General features: G+C 38.2%; 1 protein-coding gene across 1 annotated transcript; it reads left to right on the forward strand.

The window, feature by feature from the left end:
• The first annotated feature begins 5 nt into the window (after positions 1-5).
• Positions 6-17,433, forward strand: PSMD5 (proteasome 26S subunit, non-ATPase 5). The gene is made up of 10 exons (XM_019731207.3): positions 6-268; positions 5,440-5,584; positions 6,576-6,689; positions 7,108-7,236; positions 8,761-8,870; positions 10,892-11,034; positions 11,805-11,996; positions 13,696-13,805; positions 14,175-14,315; positions 16,683-17,433. Exons 1-10 carry the CDS (start codon positions 93-95, stop codon positions 16,938-16,940), a joined length of 1,518 nt encoding a protein of 505 aa, XP_019586766.2. The 5' UTR covers positions 6-92; the 3' UTR covers positions 16,941-17,433.
• The last annotated feature ends 1,008 nt before the right edge of the window (positions 17,434-18,441 follow it).

An 18,441-nucleotide genomic window follows, 5' to 3' on the forward strand; every position in this document is an offset into this window, starting at 1 on the left:
GGTAAAGGGAGGCTGCCCCCGGCAGATCTCGCGAGAGTCGGAGAAGCACGCCGGGAGCGCGGCGGCGGCGGGCGAGCCCCTGCGGGAGGAGTATGATGGCGGCTCAGGTGCTGGCGCTGCTGAGGGAGGTGGCGCGGCTGGAAGCGCCGCTGGAGGAGCTACGCGCGCTTCAGTCGGTGCTGCAGGCGGTGCCGCTCAGCGAGCTCCGCGAGCAAGCCGCGGAACTGCGCCTTGGCCCGCTCTTCTCCTTGCTCAATGAGAACCATCGGTGAGTGGACGCTGCCTCTTGAGCAGGGGAGAGAGACACCCCCGAGTAGGGAGACAGGGGTGGGTGGGCCGAGGGATGGGCTTTTCCCACTCGCAATGAAGGTATATAAAAAAAAAGCTGAAATTTCAGAGAGGGAGGATCCTGGGTTGAGAGGCAAGAGATGGGGTTTAAGAACAGCCTCTGAGCTGTGTCCCTGGCAAGCTCCTGGTCTCGCTCCTTGAAATAGGAATTGAAGTGGGGGGAAGCAGGGTTGCCCACCTATATATAGGGAGGGCTCCACAATTACGTGTACAAGTTCTTGACTTTTTCCCTCCTCTTATGAAGGGGACCTATCTTGGTAATTGGGCAAGATCCATCAACATTTTAGGTTCATATACCATTTGATCCAGTAATTCCTGTTACAGGACTTTAACATGCAGGTATACTCGCACACAAAATGTGCTGTATATACAAGAATATTCTAACAAAAGGCGACAGCAAAAAGCTGTGAAACAACCTAAATATCCATTAAAAAGGGATTCTAAGTAAATTAGAACACAGTACCATGCAACACTATGCAGCTATTAGAAAAGTTGAGATCTATAGATGTGGACATGGAAAGAGCTCTAAGGTACGTTGTTGAATGAAAAAAAATGTAGGAGTTTATGATTCCATTATGAGTAATTTTTAAAAAGGATCACACACACACACTCACAAGCTAGTATAACATTGGGAGTGTCTGAAAGGTACAGCAGAAACTATTAATATGGCAGTGGGACTTAGAATGCTAGGAGAGCAACTTTTACGTTTCATTTTATGCACATCTGTAGTGTTTTATTTAAAAACACTTTGTATTTGATAGTTTAGAAGAGTTTAAAAACATTTGTGATCCAGACAGTTTCTACTTGAAAATATAATGAATCACTGAACCAACACTGGATGATTTTGGAGGGCTTTCTTGGCTCTGACCTCAGATTCCTCCCTTTTTCATATGTTTCCCTTTCATTAAATCCGTTAGTGAACATTTTCAGGTCAGCCTATAAAATATCTCTTGTTTGTCCACTTTAATTCAGGCCCCTCTTTTCTCCTTGCTAGATCTATTGCATCAGTGTGACTTATTGCCTCTAGGCTTCCTTTCCTAGCATGACCTTCCCATACTGCAACCACAGTGAAGTTCTCAGTTCATTTGGCGCACGTCTTTTCCATGGTTTCCCACTGCCTAGCGTGTAAAAGCTTGACTTCTTAGTCTGACATTGGGACCCTTACGGCATACTCTTCCAGCCTCGTGTTCCCTCCACTCCTGAACACATACTCATCTGCTCCATCTACCAGGGGCACCACTTACTTTCCCTTGAGCATAACTTGGTACTTTCCTAACTTTGTTCATGCCAATTCTAACCGAAATGCCCTCTCCCTCTCCAGATTCTTTAGGACCAAGTGAAGTGCCATCGCCTGCAAAAAGTCTTTTCTGGTCACTCCAGTTACAAGTGAATTGTCCTCAGATCTCCTGAAGGACATTATCGTTATTTCTGTTAATGATACTTGAAACTATAGGCTTACATTATAGTTCCATATGTGTTTATTTGTAGTTTGTAAATTCTTTGCAGGCAAGGGCCATATTTTGTTCATCTCTGTATCCCACCTAGGGCACAGCAGGAAACACATATGCCCAATAAAAGATTAGATTCAATAATTTTAGAGAGGCACCTAGTCCAACCACTTCATATTATGGATGCAGAGACTTTCAAAGGTCATACCACAAGTTGACACCAGAGATGCAACAGAAACTGAAATGAAGGGGAGTTTGAAGAGTAAGGTCCGTGGGGGAGGTGATTTGCTGAATGAAGGAGCAGTGCTCTAGGAAACAATTTTAATGGAAATTTATTAAAGACAGGGTAGTTCAGAACTGGGTACATAGTAGATACCAACTGTAATTTATGGAAGTAATTCTTCTCTGGATAGATTGGCAGTCTCCAGATAATATTGCTATTATCCTGACTAAACCACACAGGTTGCTGTATACAGGTTCAGTATCTGATCTAATAAATGTAAGTCTAGAATCTTGACAGGAGTTTTTGTGAGGGAAAATTACTGCTTTACAACATGGAAGTCAAACAGGATTGATTATTATATAAATTATTAACTCTTTGGCTTCTTGACAGCAAAGGGCTACATATGACCTGAAATTTGAGCACTATACAGTTTAACTTACCATTGCTTTAAAAAAAAAAAAAAAGCTTTATTGAGATATAATTTACACAAATTGCACATAATAAAATGTACAATTTGACAAATTTTGACATGTCTATCCCCATGATACCACGACCACAATCAAAATAGCAAAGATATCTTTCACCCCCAGAAGTTTCCTTGTGCCCCTTAAAAGTCCCTCTCCTCTTCAGCCAGGTAACCACTTCCCTGCTTTCTATCACTATAAATGAGTTTGTCCTTTTTTTTTTTTCTTTTTTTTTTTAGTTTTATATAAATGGAGTCATACAGTATATACTCTTTTGTTTGGTTTCTTTCCCTCAGCATAATTATTTTAAGGTTTGCCCATGTGGTATGAAGGAATACTTCATTCCTTTTTATTGCTAAGTCGCAGTCCAGTGTACAGATGTACCACAATTTGTTTATCAGTTCAAATGTTGATGAACATTTGGGTTATCTCCAGTTGGGGATATTACAAATACCACTGCTATGAACATTTGTGTATGTCTTTACATAGACTTATTCTTTCTTTTCTATTTGAGTAAATATCTAGGAATGGAATGGCTGGATCATATGGTAATTGTATGTTTAACTTTTTAAGAAGCTGCCAAACTGTTTTCCAAAATGATTGTACCATTTTACATTCCCACCAACAGTATATGAGAGTCAATTATAGAGGTCAATATAAAACCTAAGACTATCAAACTTCTCAAAGAAAACAGGAAAAAAATTTTGTGACCTTGGGTTAAACAAAAATTTCTTTGATGTGACACCAAAGGCATGATCCACAGAGAACAAATTGATAAATTGGACTTTATCGAAATTAAACATTCTACTCTTCAAAGGTCATAGTTAAGAGAATGAAAAGGAAAGTCACAAATGGAGAAAAATCTTTACAAAGAATATATCTGATAAAGGACTTATGTTCCGAATGTGTGAAGAACTCACAAAACTCAATGAGAAGAACCCAATTTTAAAATGGGCAAAATATTTGAACAGGAAGATTTATAGATGGCAAATAAGCACATGAAAAGATACTCAATGTCATTAGTCATTAGAGAAATGCAAATTCAAATCACATTGAGATTCTACTGCACACCTATTAGAATAGTTAAAATAAAAAAGATAGCAAAGCAATCCAGTGTCCGTCAATGGATGAATGGATAAACAAAATGTAGTATATACATACAATGGAATACTAACAGCCTCAAAAAGGAAGCGAGTTCTGACACATGGTACAACGTGGATGAACCTTGAGGACATTATGCTACGTGAAATGAGCCCATCACAGACAGACAGATACTGTATGCTTCCACTTATATGAGGTCCATAGAGTAGTCAAATTCAGAGACAGAAAGTAGAATGGTGGTTACTAGGGGCTGAGGGGAGGGGAAAATGGGGAGTTGGTGTTTAATGGACATAGAGTTTCAGTTTTAATGGAAGATGAAGAAGTTCTGGAGATGGATGGTGGTGATAGTTGCACAACAGTGTGGATTTACTTAATGCCACAGAACTGTACCTTTAAAAATGGTAAATTTTATGGTATATACAATTACAATTTTTTTAAAATGGAAAAGAAACTCATTAGCAGTCACTCCCCATTTCCCTTTTTATCCCCTTCCCCTAGTTCCTGGCAGCCAGCCATCTGCTTCTTGTCTATGGATTTGTCTGTTCTGGACATTTCATATAAATGGAATCATCCAAAGGAAGCCGTTTGTATCTGGCTTCTTAGCATAGTATTTCCAAGACTCATCGATGTAGCATGGATCAGTACTTCATTCCTCTTTATGGTTGAATAATATTCTGTTGTGTAGATAGACCGCATTTATACATTTGCTAATTGATGGGCATTTGGGTTTCCATTACTATGAATATTTGTGCACAGATTTTTGTATGGACATGTTTTCAATGATCTTGGATATAAAAACATTCTTAATTACTCCCTTAGGCTTAGTTGTGCAACGTGCAATCCCTGAGTTAAAAGGGTATGTTCGTTTTTAGGGTTTTTGCTATGTATCGCTTAACCACCTTTTAGAAAGGTTCTACCAATTTAATTGTATACTATTAGCGTATAAATGCCCATTTACTTGCACTGCCTATTAAGAGACAAGGAAGTTATTCTTGAAACACTGCATCTGTATGTGGTAGTCATCAAGTTCTGATTAATTTACGTCTTTAATAGCTCTTGAACCTTTTCCCTCTTCTCCATTCCCACCTTCTTTCATCACCTCTCACCATGAACTGCTTCTAACTGAAAATTCTTTCTCTAACTAACACTGATGCAGAGTGATTTCTGTAAGTCAAATCTCTTTGTGTAGTTCTCTGCTTTAAAATTACTTCTGGACTTACCATTGACTCCTGGAAAAAGGCTAAATTCCATAGCAGGACATAAAAGACCTATCAGAATCTGACTCCTGTGTATTTTTCCTATGTAATTTCTTGCCATTCATCTCCCTCCTTTTACGTTCTCCCCACTTCCCTCCAATTCTGACCCCACACGTACCAAGCTACTTGTGGTCCCTTGAATGCATAACACTGTCCCATTCCTCTGTGCCTTTTCATGTGCTACTACTTCCTCCACCTGCAACACCTTTCTTCCAGATAACTCCCACTTTTTCTTAAAATTTAGCTCAAATGTACCCTGTGCCATGTGTTCTTTACTGGGCTCCCACAGCTTCCAGCTCTAACCTAGCTCTAACCTATTTATCTACCTGGATTATAGTTGCCTTCCTGGTTTCCTGTATCTTCCATTAGACTGAGCTCCTTGAGATTATAGAATGTATCTTATCCTTCTTTGTATCCCCAGCACGGGCATGGCACATAATAGGTACTTAGTAAATGTTTAATAACTTAATAAAAGCTGGTGTTTCGAAGGGATGTCTATGTAGAGGAGATCATCATTGAGCCTGGTGTCAGGTGTTATTAGATTGTTACTTCCTACCTGGCAGGACATGAACTAAGGAGATCTATGGTGTCTCCTTTAGGGAACAGACAACTTTGTGTGTATCCATTCTGGAGAGATTGCTCCAAGCTATGGAGCCAGTTCACATGGCCCGGAACCTCAGGGTTGACCTGCAGAGGGGACTGACTCACCCTGATGATTCTGTGAAAATCCTCGCTCTGTCCCAGGTATGAAATTTTGCTAGCATATAATAAGGGAACTAACATTTAGTGACCACCTGTTCTGGGCTAGGCTCTGTGCTGGGTGCCAAGACAGAGAGAGAAAGAAAACATCATCTCTCTGTCCCTAGGGCGTGTCTAGTCTATTCTAGTATGCATAGCTTAACTATAACCAGGGGGATACAAGCTAAAGTAAAAAGTCCTACTCAGTACAATTGGCAGCATTCATTCATCAAATACTGACTGAGTTCCTTTTACATGCCAGGCATTGTATCATATGCTGTTAAAGCTACCAAGATAAATAAAGCCTATTTCTTTCAAGGAGCCCCTAGTCTAGAGAAAAAGGTTGCCATGTTAAGTCTTTTCATGGTGGCATGAACAAAGTACTATCACTAAACCGACAAACTAAGACAATAACTCTTATCACCCTGGTAATCAAAACGTGCTACTATTTGGGTGAAGAACTGCTGTTGAGGATCATCTTGTTGAAAGGTTACGAGCAGTTAGTTTATCCAGTGGTATTCAACTACTGTTTTTCCTTTTCTACTCTAAAGTGTTTATTCCACAAAAAGAGAAAAGTATCGATTTATTTACCATTTATGTGCCAGACACTAGTATGTGCTCTACCTATTTAGTCTCATTTAATCTTCATTACTCTCCTGCAATTAAGTATTATATTCCCATTTTACAGACAAGAAATTAGGCTCAAAAAAGTTATTTAATTTGCCCAGGGTTTCAGTGCAGCTAAAAATGGAAAGAACTAGAATTTGTATTGTTTCACTGAAACACCCACCATTTTTTTTTTTCCTTTCAAAGATGTAACTAGGCCAAATATGTATTTGGCTTTAAAGAATTTGGGTCACTAGGAATTTTTAATAACTTGTCTTTTAGTTGTAATCAGTAACTCTTAAAATAGCTACACACTAAGGAAATTCGACCATCATGTGTTCATGTGTTGCCCTACCTTGGGAGAGTATTTCTGATTGTTTTTTTCTTTCAGGTTGGAAGAATCGTTGAAAATTCTGATGCTGTTACTGAGATTCTAAATAATCCTGAATTACTAAAACAAATCGTTTATTGTATTGGTGGAGAGAATCTATCTGTAGCCAAAGTGGTGAGTCCGCTAGAACCATCGGCTTAACCAAGCAGAGAAATGAAAAGACAAAGAAAGGCTTTCTGGGTTGAGGGGTGAGGGTTTAGAAGGGAGGATTTGTGTCATTGAATTTCCAACAATATAAATGGTATCAAATAAATCTATGATGTCTAATAAGTACTAGTAAACCCCGTCTATTTGCTAGAATCCACATTTACAAATTATCCATCATAGGGCTTACATCGGGTGACTTCATAAGAAGCAAAACTTACACCACAGCTGTGTATGTTTTTCAATTATAAATAATAATAGCTAAAATGTAGTAAATGCTCATTGGGCAAGGTGCATTCCATACATTAGTTTTCACATCAGTCTCTTATGAAGTAGATATTAACGTTCTGTATGTTTATGACTTAAGAGATATTTTCTTTCCTATAAGGCCATTAAATCCCTGTCAAGAATATCGCTGACCCAAGCTGGCCTGGAGGCTTTATTTGAAAGCAGTCTGCTGGATGATTTGAAAACCGTAATGAAAACAAATGACATTGTTCGATACAGGGTGTATGAGGTAAGACAAGAAACACACTTTCTGATGCTTACAATTCAGAATGCAGTAAGAGCTACATTGGAAGGCAAGACGGCTCATTTAACATACATTAATTGAGTACGTAATCTGTGTTAGGCCCTATACTGGGTGCTGACCTCCCCACCTGGTGTGTGAGGCTGTCAGATAAAAAATATTTATACTGCACTATAAGTACTATAACAGACGAGACGCCATTGAAACTAAACTTTGAAAAACTTAGCAGCAGTAGTAGTAGCAGTAGTAGAAGAAATGGCTCTCGTTTGTACCAGCTTTGTACTGAGCACGGTGCTACCTCCTCACACAGATTGTCTTCAGTTCTCACAGTAAAGCCTATACATTGACCTCACTGTTACTGATGGAGTCGTTGACCCAAGGCCACTCAGTTAATGGGCTACATATTCCAAACAAATCCTCTACAGTCTAATTCCCTCTTCAAAACGCTGTCTTACTTTGTATGTCTTGATACCAGGCTATCCTGTTTTTCCTTCTGCCTCTCTTGCTATTTTTTCTAAGTCTCCCGGCTCGTTATCCTCTGTTGAGCTTTCAGTTGTTGGGGTTTGTGAAGGCAACGTCCCCAGCCCTGTTCTCCCTATAATCTGTATTCATTCAGCAATCTTATGCATCCTATGATTTCAGTTCCCACCTATAATGGTCAGGACTCTCAAATGTAAACCTCCAACCCAGACCTCTCTTCTGAGCTCAGACCTTCATGTCCAACTACTAACTCACTCCCCCCCCCCAGACATATTCTAGGTCTCTCACCTCATGTTAAAACCAGATTCCTGAGCTTCTCCACCTACCTCATGCCCCTAGTAAAAAACAGCATCAACAAACTGGCCGTGTCTCATAGTTCACGTGGTTGGGTATTAGACCTCAAGTTCATTCACTATGAGACCTGGTTCTTCCTGCCACATGTCCATTCAGCCATCACGTCATGTCAGTTTTACTTAAACCTATGTGTTTCTCTTCTTTGGTGTAGCCACCAGGACCCTAGTCTAAGCTACTACTTGGATTACTGTATTGGCATCCAAACGGGTCCCTTGTCCATTTTTTGTCACTACTAGTCTATCTTCACGTGCAGTCAGAACGATCTTTTAAAAATCCAAATCTGGTTCTGTCATTCCTCTGCTTAAAATCCTTCAGTATCCTGTTCTCTCAATAAGCCCTCAGGACATACTTGAATGAGTAAGTGAATGACTGACTGATAGAATGCATGAATGAATGAATGAATGATTATTACAATCTGTGGTTGCTGATTCAGGGTTTTTTACCTTGATTGATGATTTCTTTTGTGAAAAATACAGCTACACCTAGATACAGTGGAGTGATTCTGTGCCAAAGTAATTTCTTATGTGTTTGATGAAATTTTCCTACGTGTGGAGACAAATAACAGAGTTTTAAAAATTTGTTTATATAAAGTACCTAGTCCTGCATTTAACTTAAAATGAGATTTAACAACTTTGGGGCTGTTTTGACCTTTCTGCTTTTTCTGTTCTTTTCTTTCAGCTAATTGTAGAGATTTCTTCTGTGTCACCAGAATCTTTAACCTCCTGTACCACAAGTGGATTGGTAACCCAGCTCCTCAGAGAGCTGACTGGTGAGGATGTACTGGTCAGGTAGGTATGTTGGCTGAGAGAGCGAAATGTCCTCTTTGGGAGGGCCAGGAGACAACCCTTGGGACTCAGTGTTATCTTCCCTGGTAGGACCTGTGCCCAGGTTTCAATCTCATGACAAATATATGTGCTGAAGAAGGGGCCTTTAGAAAATACCTCAGGTTATATTGTGACAGCATACTGCAACTTAGCAAAGCCACATACGACTGTATAGCTGATTTGGAATGACTGTTCCCTGTCCTTAGGCATGCATGTATGCTCTTACAAAGTTGCAATCCGGTGATAAACTGCCACTTTGTATTAATGTGTTATCACATTATGTGTTACACATTTTTTGACATTGTTAAATAATAGCACCATGGCATGATAGAAAAACATGGACTTTTGAAAATGAGGAAGACGGGCTTACACGCATCTCTAGTACTTATTAACTGTTTGACCTTGGACAATTTATTGCAACCATTCTGCACCTTAAGTTTCCTTGTCTCCTAAATGGAACAATGACAGATCTATAAAGAAGATAATATGAGGATTAAGTGAATTAACCATAGAGACCCATGCAATGGCTGGCATAGGTCCTCAGAGAAATGTTAATTCCAATTTTTTCAGCCCTACTCCCTAAGTCCCCATATTTGCCAAATGTTTCTTGGTTGATATTCTGCGATTTACTAATACATCCTCACTGTTGAACACTTGGTTTGCTTCAAGTATTTTGTTTTTATAATAGCACTATAGTTATTTCGTGTACTCAGGATTTTGTTTTCCTTATTTTAAATGATTTTCTTACTGCCTTATGTTGTTTAAATGTGACTGAAATTGTTAAACTCATATGCATAAATCAGTCACCAATTACACTGTTTCATAGCATTCCTAATTAGGAAACTAATTTCGTTAATTTTTTTAGCTATGTATCAAATTTTGTGACAGAAAAAAACCCAACAAACAGTCACTTAAAATACTTTAGGAGCAATTATAAAAAAGTTTTTATTTTTAAAATTTTCCTTGTTAGCTTTAGGTGTACTAAACAACATAATGATTAGACATTTATACCCTTCACAAAGTGATAACCACCCCCAAGTCTACTACCCCTCTGACATCGTACGTAGCTATTACGTAATACCATATTTCCTATGCTATACTTTGCATCCCATGGCTATATAAATATGTATTTAATCATGGTTAACATTCAATATTATTTTATATTAGTTTCAGATATATAGCGCAGTGGTTAGGCATTTATATAATCTATGAAGTGATCCCCCTGATAAGTCCAGTACCCATCTGATACCCTACATAATCTTTACAACATTATTGATTACATTCCCCATACTATATATATATCAAATCCCTGTGACTGTTTTGTGACTACCAATATAAAAATGCTTTTTTAGTTAATTGGGAAAATTTGATCATGGGTGGGTATTAGGTGATACCAAAGAATTATTATTTATTTTTTAAATATGTGGTAAGGAATTACAATTGTGAGAGAATGTTTATGTTTTTTTTAGTATATGTGCTGCCGAAGTGAGCACAGTATATTTATGTTTTTTAGAGATGCATACTAAAGTATGCAGGGGTAAATGGCAACATGACTAGAATTTGCTTTAAAATAGTTCAGCAAAAAATGGAGAAAAAGGAGGTGAAATAAGTAAAGCAAAATCTTGATAATTATACAATCAAGATTATGGGTACTCAAGGGCTTACAGTTCTGTTCTCTTTTGTGTATGTTTGACATTTCAAAATAAAACACATTTTAAAAAGAAATCTCTTAGAAGTAGCTATTTTATAGTGGAAACAATAATGGGACTCAAGTGAGAAAGTCAAGATTTAACTCTAAACTCTGCCTTGTAATAAAATGTGATTCTGGACAAGTCATTGCAATTTTCTCATTCTGTGTCCTCATCGGAAAGAGTCGAGCCAGGATTATTGACCTTTTATATTTGGTGGGAAGAGTTAAATGAGATAACCTATATGAAAGCAGTTTATAAACCATGCTAATTATATGCAAAATCTTGGCATTTCAGAGCCACCTGTATAGAAATGGTGACATCACTGGCGTATACTCATCATGGACGACAGTACCTTGCTCAGGAAGGAGTAATTGATCAGATTTCTAATATAATTGTTGGGGCGGATTCAGACCCTTTCTCTAGCTTCTACTTGCCAGGTAAGAAATGTTGATGCCTGTGGAAATGATAGTGTGTGTTTTGTTTGTGAGTTATCTGTCAGGAGGAGCCCGGGGTTTGTCTTCTTTACAGGTGATTCCCTTCAGGTGATGAGACCCATAGCCCCTTAATAGGGTAGAATCTATCACCTTGGGAGCCTTCCACTGTTGATTCTGATTTCTTGGAAATACTGCTGTTTAGAGCATTAGGATAATTTCCTTCGAGTCACAGCCAAAAGAAACTAAATAAAAATACTAGTAATGACATTTACAGTATATTTCCCAGATTCATCAAATCTCTGAGTTGGAATCTTTAATATAGGAACTACTCCAGTCATTTTGTCAAGGACATGTGTTAGTTTTTCTTGAGCGCATCTAGAAATTGGAGATTTGTGCCTTCCTTAGGTAGCCTAGATTATTTCATTGATGAACATCTGTTTAAAATTTTCTTTTTAATAATGACTCCAAACTTGCCGTCCTGTAACTTGTATCCACTGGTCCTTCCTTGTTCTTTGTTCTCCCTCTTGCGTGTGACAGTGCTTCAGTGTGTGGACCCCACTCCATTGACACCTGGGGTTTCTAGTCTCCGGGCACCACACATCCCAGGTCCTTCAGTATTCCCTGTGGTCTGTCTGATTTCCAGGCAGCACAGTGCCATAACCTTTCTCCTCTTTCTGGCCTGTAGTTTATAACTGTCCCTATGAAAACATAGGACTCCCAATTTATGTGGTCTTCTTCCCCTATTAAAATAATATTTTTGTAAATGTCTCTAGGGTTTGTGAAGTTTTTTGGGAACCTTGCTATTATGGATAGCCCTCAACAGATCTGCGAGCGTTATCCTGTCTTTGTGGAAAAAGTCTTTGAAATGACAGAAAGTCAGGACCCCACCATGATCGGTGTAGCAGTGGACACAATTGGAATCCTGGGATCCAATGTTGAAGGAAAGCAAGTTTTGCAGAAGACAGGTTGGTATGACTTGTTTTACCTTTCTTTAGAGATACCTTAATTTTTGACAAGGATTCGATATATAATAAATCATTTGCTGGTATGTTAAGTGCATTATAGAAACTGCTTTTGCAGATGGAAGTTTTTTTTACCATGACCTTGGTTCATTCCTAAAAAGTCTCATAATTATTACTGAATTTTTTTTTTTTTAACTTGGCTGAACCAAGTGTTCCCCTCTACATCTTCCATAAATAGTATTCATGGTACAAAGACCATGGGCTAGACTCAGAGAAACCTGGATCATGACCCAGTTTTAACACTGACTTAGCTTTTTGAACTTGATTTACTCACTTCAGTACTCTAGGCCTCATTTTCCTCGTATTTGAAAAGTGGGTAACTACTTCTTACTTCTCAGGGTTGTTGTGAATATTTAATGAAAAGATATATTTGTTCTATATATGTAACTTTGAGGAAGGAAAGGAACAAAAATTTGTTACAAGATTTTGTGTTAAGAGTGATACTTTTATGGGACATCCATGAGTACCTTGAAAGCACTATGAGTTCCACACAAAACATCACGCGCGGCACTGCTAAAACCCTTGTGAAGTAGACGTTGAAATTTTATATGCTTTCGTATATCACGACTAATATCCTTGCTATATGTACTTTTCTAAGTGCTGTGACCTATGACATGGAATCCTCTGCCATCCTGCAGAGAACATACTGTTGTCATTCTCATTTTACAGATGAGGTAGCTGAAGCTCAGAGAAATTAAGAAAATTTTCTAAGATCATACAGACTGTGGGGCGGCTGCTACTCAAATCCAGGTCCTTTGATTCCAAATCCTCTACACTTTGACTTATATATGCCATGTTGCATATGAATGTGTGTTTTAGGCTTCTCATTTGGTCTCTGACTACATGTTTATTTTTATGTTGGTTTAGGTTTGTAGGGGTCAGTGTATTGAAAGCAAAGCATATTTTAAAAATCTCATTTTCACAACACCCACGAAGATGGCTTTTATTAAAAAAAAAAAAATAACAGGTGTTGACAAGGATGTGAGAAGTTAGAACCCTTGTGTATATCTGGTGGCAATGTAAGACAGTGTAGCCACTGTGGAAAACAGTACGGTGGTTCCTCAAAAAATTAAACATAGAATTGCCGTATGATCCAGCAATTTTGCTTCTAGGTATATAACCAAAAGAATTGAAAGCAGGGACTCAAGTAGATATTTATACACCTGTGTTCATTAACAGCTATTATTCACAGTAGCCAAAGGGGATAGAAATAACCCCAGATGTTCATTGACGGGTGAATGGATAAACAAAAAGTGGTCTATACATACAATGGAATGTTATTCAGCTTAGAAATGAATGAAATTCTCATACGTGCTTCATTATGGAGAAACCTTGAAGACGTTATGCTAAGAGAAATAAGCCAGACCCAGAAAGACAAATATTGTATGATTCCACCTATTTGAGGCACTTAGAACAAATACACAGAGACAGAAAGAATAGTGGTTACCAGGGCACGGGGGTAGGGAGGAATGAGTGTTGTTGTTTAATGAGTACAGACTTTTCGGTTTGAGATGATGAAAAATTCTGGAGATGGATGGTGGTGATAGTTGCACAACAATGTGATCTGTATGCTGGTTAAAATGGTAAATTTTATGTTATCTGTATTTTACCACAATGAAAATGATCTTGTTGTCCTTCAAAGGAACTCGCTTTGAACGCTTGCTCAAGAGAATAGGATATCAAGCAAAGAATGCCCCAACAGAGCTCAAAATTAGGTGTTTGGATGCAATCTCATCTCTTCTTTACTTACCAGTAAGTAAATTGGGAAATTAATGAGGGACAGCCTGTATGAGTTAACATCATACAGGTTAAGTTAATATAAATGTTGATCAAATAAAGGCCATATTTCTTACTCTTAGTAAAAGAACACAACCCTCATTATATGACTAGTGACATTTTTAAGTTGAAGTGGAATCAGAGTATTAGAACTGAAGAGTACCCTAGAAATTGTTCAATCAACCCCATAAAACAAACAAACAAAACTGGGCAAGTCTGGACTGGGTTTGGGAAAGAGTGCTCCAGAGTTAGCAGAGATCACACAGCAAGTAATGACAGAGTGCCATCAGAACCCAGGTTTCCTGACTTACAAGTGTCTTGAGAGTCTTCTTTTCTGCCCTGTAGCTTGAGCAGCAGACGGATGACCTCCTGAGGATGGCAGAGTCCTGGTTTTCTTCTTTGTCTCAGGACCCACTGGAGCTCCTCCGCGGCATCAGTAATCAACCCTTCCCTGAACTACACTGCGCTGCCTTAAAAGTGTTCACGGTAGGCATCTCTTCTTTTCCACAGGTTCTTCTGGGACTCTGCCAGTTCAACACGTGAGCACTTGAAATGAGCAGGCGCGCTGCCATGCCTTGGGAATACACAAGTGCAGGGCACAGCTTCTGCCCTCTGCTGTTAGTATAGATTAAAGAGGGAGACAGATATATGTACAGATTGTTTCACTGAATGGTACTGTAGAAGAACACAGGGTGCTGTGGGATCACAGGATTAATTTCAGATTCCTTATGTGCCATCACACAAGCCCTTATTGACCCAGCCTGGTCTTCCTGAGCCTTCTTGCCTGCCTTGCCCCTTCTGGCACTTAGTGTTCTCGTGATACATACTGCTTGCTTTATGTCTCTGGACCTTTGCTCTCTACTTTCAACACTTCTTCCCCGATTTGCTTGTTAACCTCTTATTCATTCTTCAAGGACTAGCTCAGGTATCTCTTCAGCAAGCTTTGCCAAACCCACAAGGTTAAGTTAAGCAGTGTTGGCTCCCATATACTTTGTGCTTATTTATTCATTCAGCAAATATTTGTTGAGTTTCTTTTTTGCTTTTTGCTAGGTTCTGGGGCTACAATAGTGAACAAAATATACCAAGACTTTCCTTTCATGTAGCGCATATAGCACCTCTGGGTGAGGGACCCAGACTGTAGGTACAACTGTGTAGTTAATTATATAATTACAGCTGTGGTAAGGATTTCACCTCTGTGTTCTATTTATTACATTATATTAAAATATTTATTGACCACTTAAACAGAATTTGTTGAGAATAAGGACCAGTACTTACCATGGTGGCTGGGCTCATGGAAACAGTCATCCCTTTAGTACTCTTACTAATGGGGTCTCAGGCAGCATGCGTGGCCTAGAGAGGGAGGGAACAAGGACAGTGGAGGCGACAAGAAAGGGAAGACTTCCTGCAGGATGTGATACGTGATCTGGGTATTGAAGAATACAATATCCCTATCAACTTCAGGAACATTGTTTGTAGACGGCTTCATCTTTGCCCGAAGTCACTGTGATGGTCATGTTGGCTTCTGCATCGATGTTCTTACTATTTATGTATTTTTTCCCCCAGTCTTCTACCTTATGCTTTACTTAGTTGGCCACAGTTGCAGATATCATTTTTTATTGACTTGTTGGGACAGCTGTTTTTATTGCAGCACACTCTTCGTCTTTGACAGTTGTTAACAAGGCTGATGTTTCTCAAACTTTAAGATCTTGTGAAAATGTAGATTCCAATTTAGTGGTTCTGGGATGGAACCATGAGATCCTGAATCTCTGACAAGCTCCCAGGTGATGCTATGCTGTTGGCCTGTAGAACACACTTTGAGAGGAAGAGACTAAGCTGTAAACTTGATTGTTCCTTGTTCTTCACTAAAATGGAATAGCGAGATTTTTAGAAACATTATAAAAAGTTGCTTTTTCATTATTTTAAAATTTGGAAAAGATTAAGAAGTAGATATTTTAAGTCACATCAACTCATACCTAGTTGGTGTGTTTCCTTTTAGTATTAGTGTTAGTATTGATTGATTGATGAAATATTTCAAACATAGAGTCATACCTTGCTACACCTCTGCCCAAACCCATTCCCCACCCTCCTCTGGATATAATTAATCACCGTCAGGGTTTATAAGCCCACATATGATTTTATACTTTTACTACATATGCATATATCCTTAAACAAATTACAGTATTTTACATATTCTTTAACTTTGTAAATGGTATCTAGTTGTTCATATCATTCTGCAATTTGCTTTTTCTCCTCAACATTATGTTTTTAAGATTTATCTATATTAAAAGAGGCAAGGAGAAAGTCATTAGTATTTCACTGAATAGCCACAGTGTATCATTCTCTTATAAATGGAGATTTAGACAATATTACAAATGATGCTACAATGAACATTCTCAAAAGTATCATCTTACATACATGTACGAATATGAGAGTTTCTTTAGGGTAGTCTTTTCTTCTGTAGTTTTTTTCTACTGTTGTAATTATGCCATGTATATATATCATTTTGATTTGCTTTTTTCATGTAACAGATTTACCTATTTTTTTATAAACATTCTTAATGTTTATTCCATTTTTTATTGCTATATGCCATAATTTAATTATCCATCTCTCCACTATTAGACATTTATATTATAGACATTTATATTATAACTGTCACACTGTGATGAACGTCTTTGTATAAAAATATATTTTTAACATTTAGATTATTGTCTTAAATTCCCAGGAAGGAATTTAAGCAAAAAGTAACATTTTTAAGGTTCATGTTGCCAAATTTCTTTCTAAGGATGTGCCATCCTACTAACAAACTTAACTTCTTAAGTCTCAGAGGAATTGTTTTTTTGCCTTCCATTTCAGGCCATTGCAAACCAACCCTGGGCTCAGAAACTTATGTTTAACAGTCCAGGTTTTGTAGAATATGTGATGGACCGGTCAGTGGAGCATGACAAAGCTTCAAAGGATGCCAAATATGAACTGGTGAAAGCTCTTGCCAATTCCAAGACAGTTGCAGAAATCTTTGGAAACCCAAATTATTTGAGGCTCAGAAGTTACCTGAGTGAAGGCCCATACTATGTGAAACCTGTTTCCATGACAGCAGTGGAAGGAGCTGAATGATTTCTTCTAGAGTCTAGACCATTTTTGGACCAAAACATCTCCTGAGGCATTTGACTCCCTCTGTATTTTACAAAACAGAGACCTCCCTCCCCCAGAATTATGGAGTGTCAAACCTAATTTTATCACCAACATTCGTTATGTTTCTACATTGAAACACTATGTGAAACTAGGAAAGCAGGCAAACTTGGTCATAATTAAAACAGATGTTTTTCAGATTTATTTGACTGCCTTACTCTTTGCAAGAAGATGGACGTTTTGTTCTCCTCCCAGAAAATTTTCATGGACTTACCATCTTATTTTAAAATCTGCTTCAATCAAAATGAAACCAAATTGTTTCTCTTCACTTTTATTTTTTATTTTATTTTTTTTTATTCTTTTCCCCCTTCTGATTCCGCTTTCAAAGTCTTGGATATATGTATTCTTTGAAAAACAAATAATATGGCATCTTTAAATTATGTTCTCTATCCTAAGAATAAATACTTTTAATAAGGTCTCTTTTGATTTTTTTTGTGTTACTATTATTCCTTTGAAAAATAGACAGTAAACCTTTTAAAAATGTTTCTAGTGTTCTTTGGTCCTTTTTCCTATTTATCAATGAATTTTACTCTGTTGTGATTTTGGAGGAGGATACTGATAACATGCTAAACCAGAACAGTCCCCAAACTTTCTTTATATTTATTTGTGGGTCATCATTGTTGAGGGTTTTGCTTTTAACTTTTTAGAGCCATTAAATCAATGTTGAGTTGATAAGGAGAGGCAACCGGACTCCTAACAACCAGTCAGAACAGAGGGGATGCTGTGTGAACCAGGATACCATCTCATTTATTAACAAAGGATGCACTTGCTTTTCACTGACAAAAATTGTTCCCACCTGTTTTCCAGTGCCCTGCTCTCTAAACAGCAAAGCACTCTACATGCCAGCCACCGATCCAGAGGTTTCTGTGTGAGTTTATCATCAGAGTGTGACAGTTCAGGCTCTAGAGATAGGTTTCTTTTAAGCCACGGTGATGTCGATAGCCCACCCCTGCTCTGTAACAAAATGGATCTCAGGTGACTGGAATTCTCTTGTCCCCAGATTGCTCATCTCTCCTGCCATCTCTGGTGTCCCTGAGTCTCCTTTTTCCATATTTCCGTAACGAATTAGGCCACAGCCAAGTCTTTCTTGGCCCGGAAGAAACATTCTGTCTCTTGAAGGTGACTTTTGTTTAATCTCTTTCATCATGTTGATTTTATTCATTTAACGTCAGATTTCAGAGGATTGCCTCTGCTGTGGATCACATACACATCCTGATTTGCACCTGCAACTTTTTTTTTAAGGTGAAATAAAATAAGCAAATTACTATTTTAGTTTGCATTTAATAAATATTTACTCCTCATTAGATGTTTGGCATTGGCAAAAGTGTTAGACATTGTCCTAAGTGCTAAATTCATCTCATTTAATTTTTACCTCTCTGTTTCACAGATGAAGAAACTGAGGCTCAGAGAAGTTAAGTAGCTTATC

Source organism: Rhinolophus sinicus, chromosome 16 (assembly GCF_057876585.1).
Source record: "Rhinolophus sinicus isolate RSI-liver-muscle chromosome 16, RSI-T2T, whole genome shotgun sequence".
In the NCBI taxonomy this organism is placed as follows: Eukaryota; Metazoa; Chordata; class Mammalia; order Chiroptera; family Rhinolophidae; genus Rhinolophus; species Rhinolophus sinicus.

Coding starts and splice junctions, on each gene's coding strand:
- PSMD5 (XM_019731207.3), top strand. CDS start 93: ATGATGGCGGCTCAGGTGCTGGCGCTGCTGAGGGAGGTGGCGCGGCTG. Junction 5,585..6,575: donor AAATCCTCGCTCTGTCCCAG/GTATGAAATTTT, acceptor TTTTTCTTTCAG/GTTGGAAGAATCGTTGAAAA. Junction 6,690..7,107: donor ATCTATCTGTAGCCAAAGTG/GTGAGTCCGCTA, acceptor CTTTCCTATAAG/GCCATTAAATCCCTGTCAAG.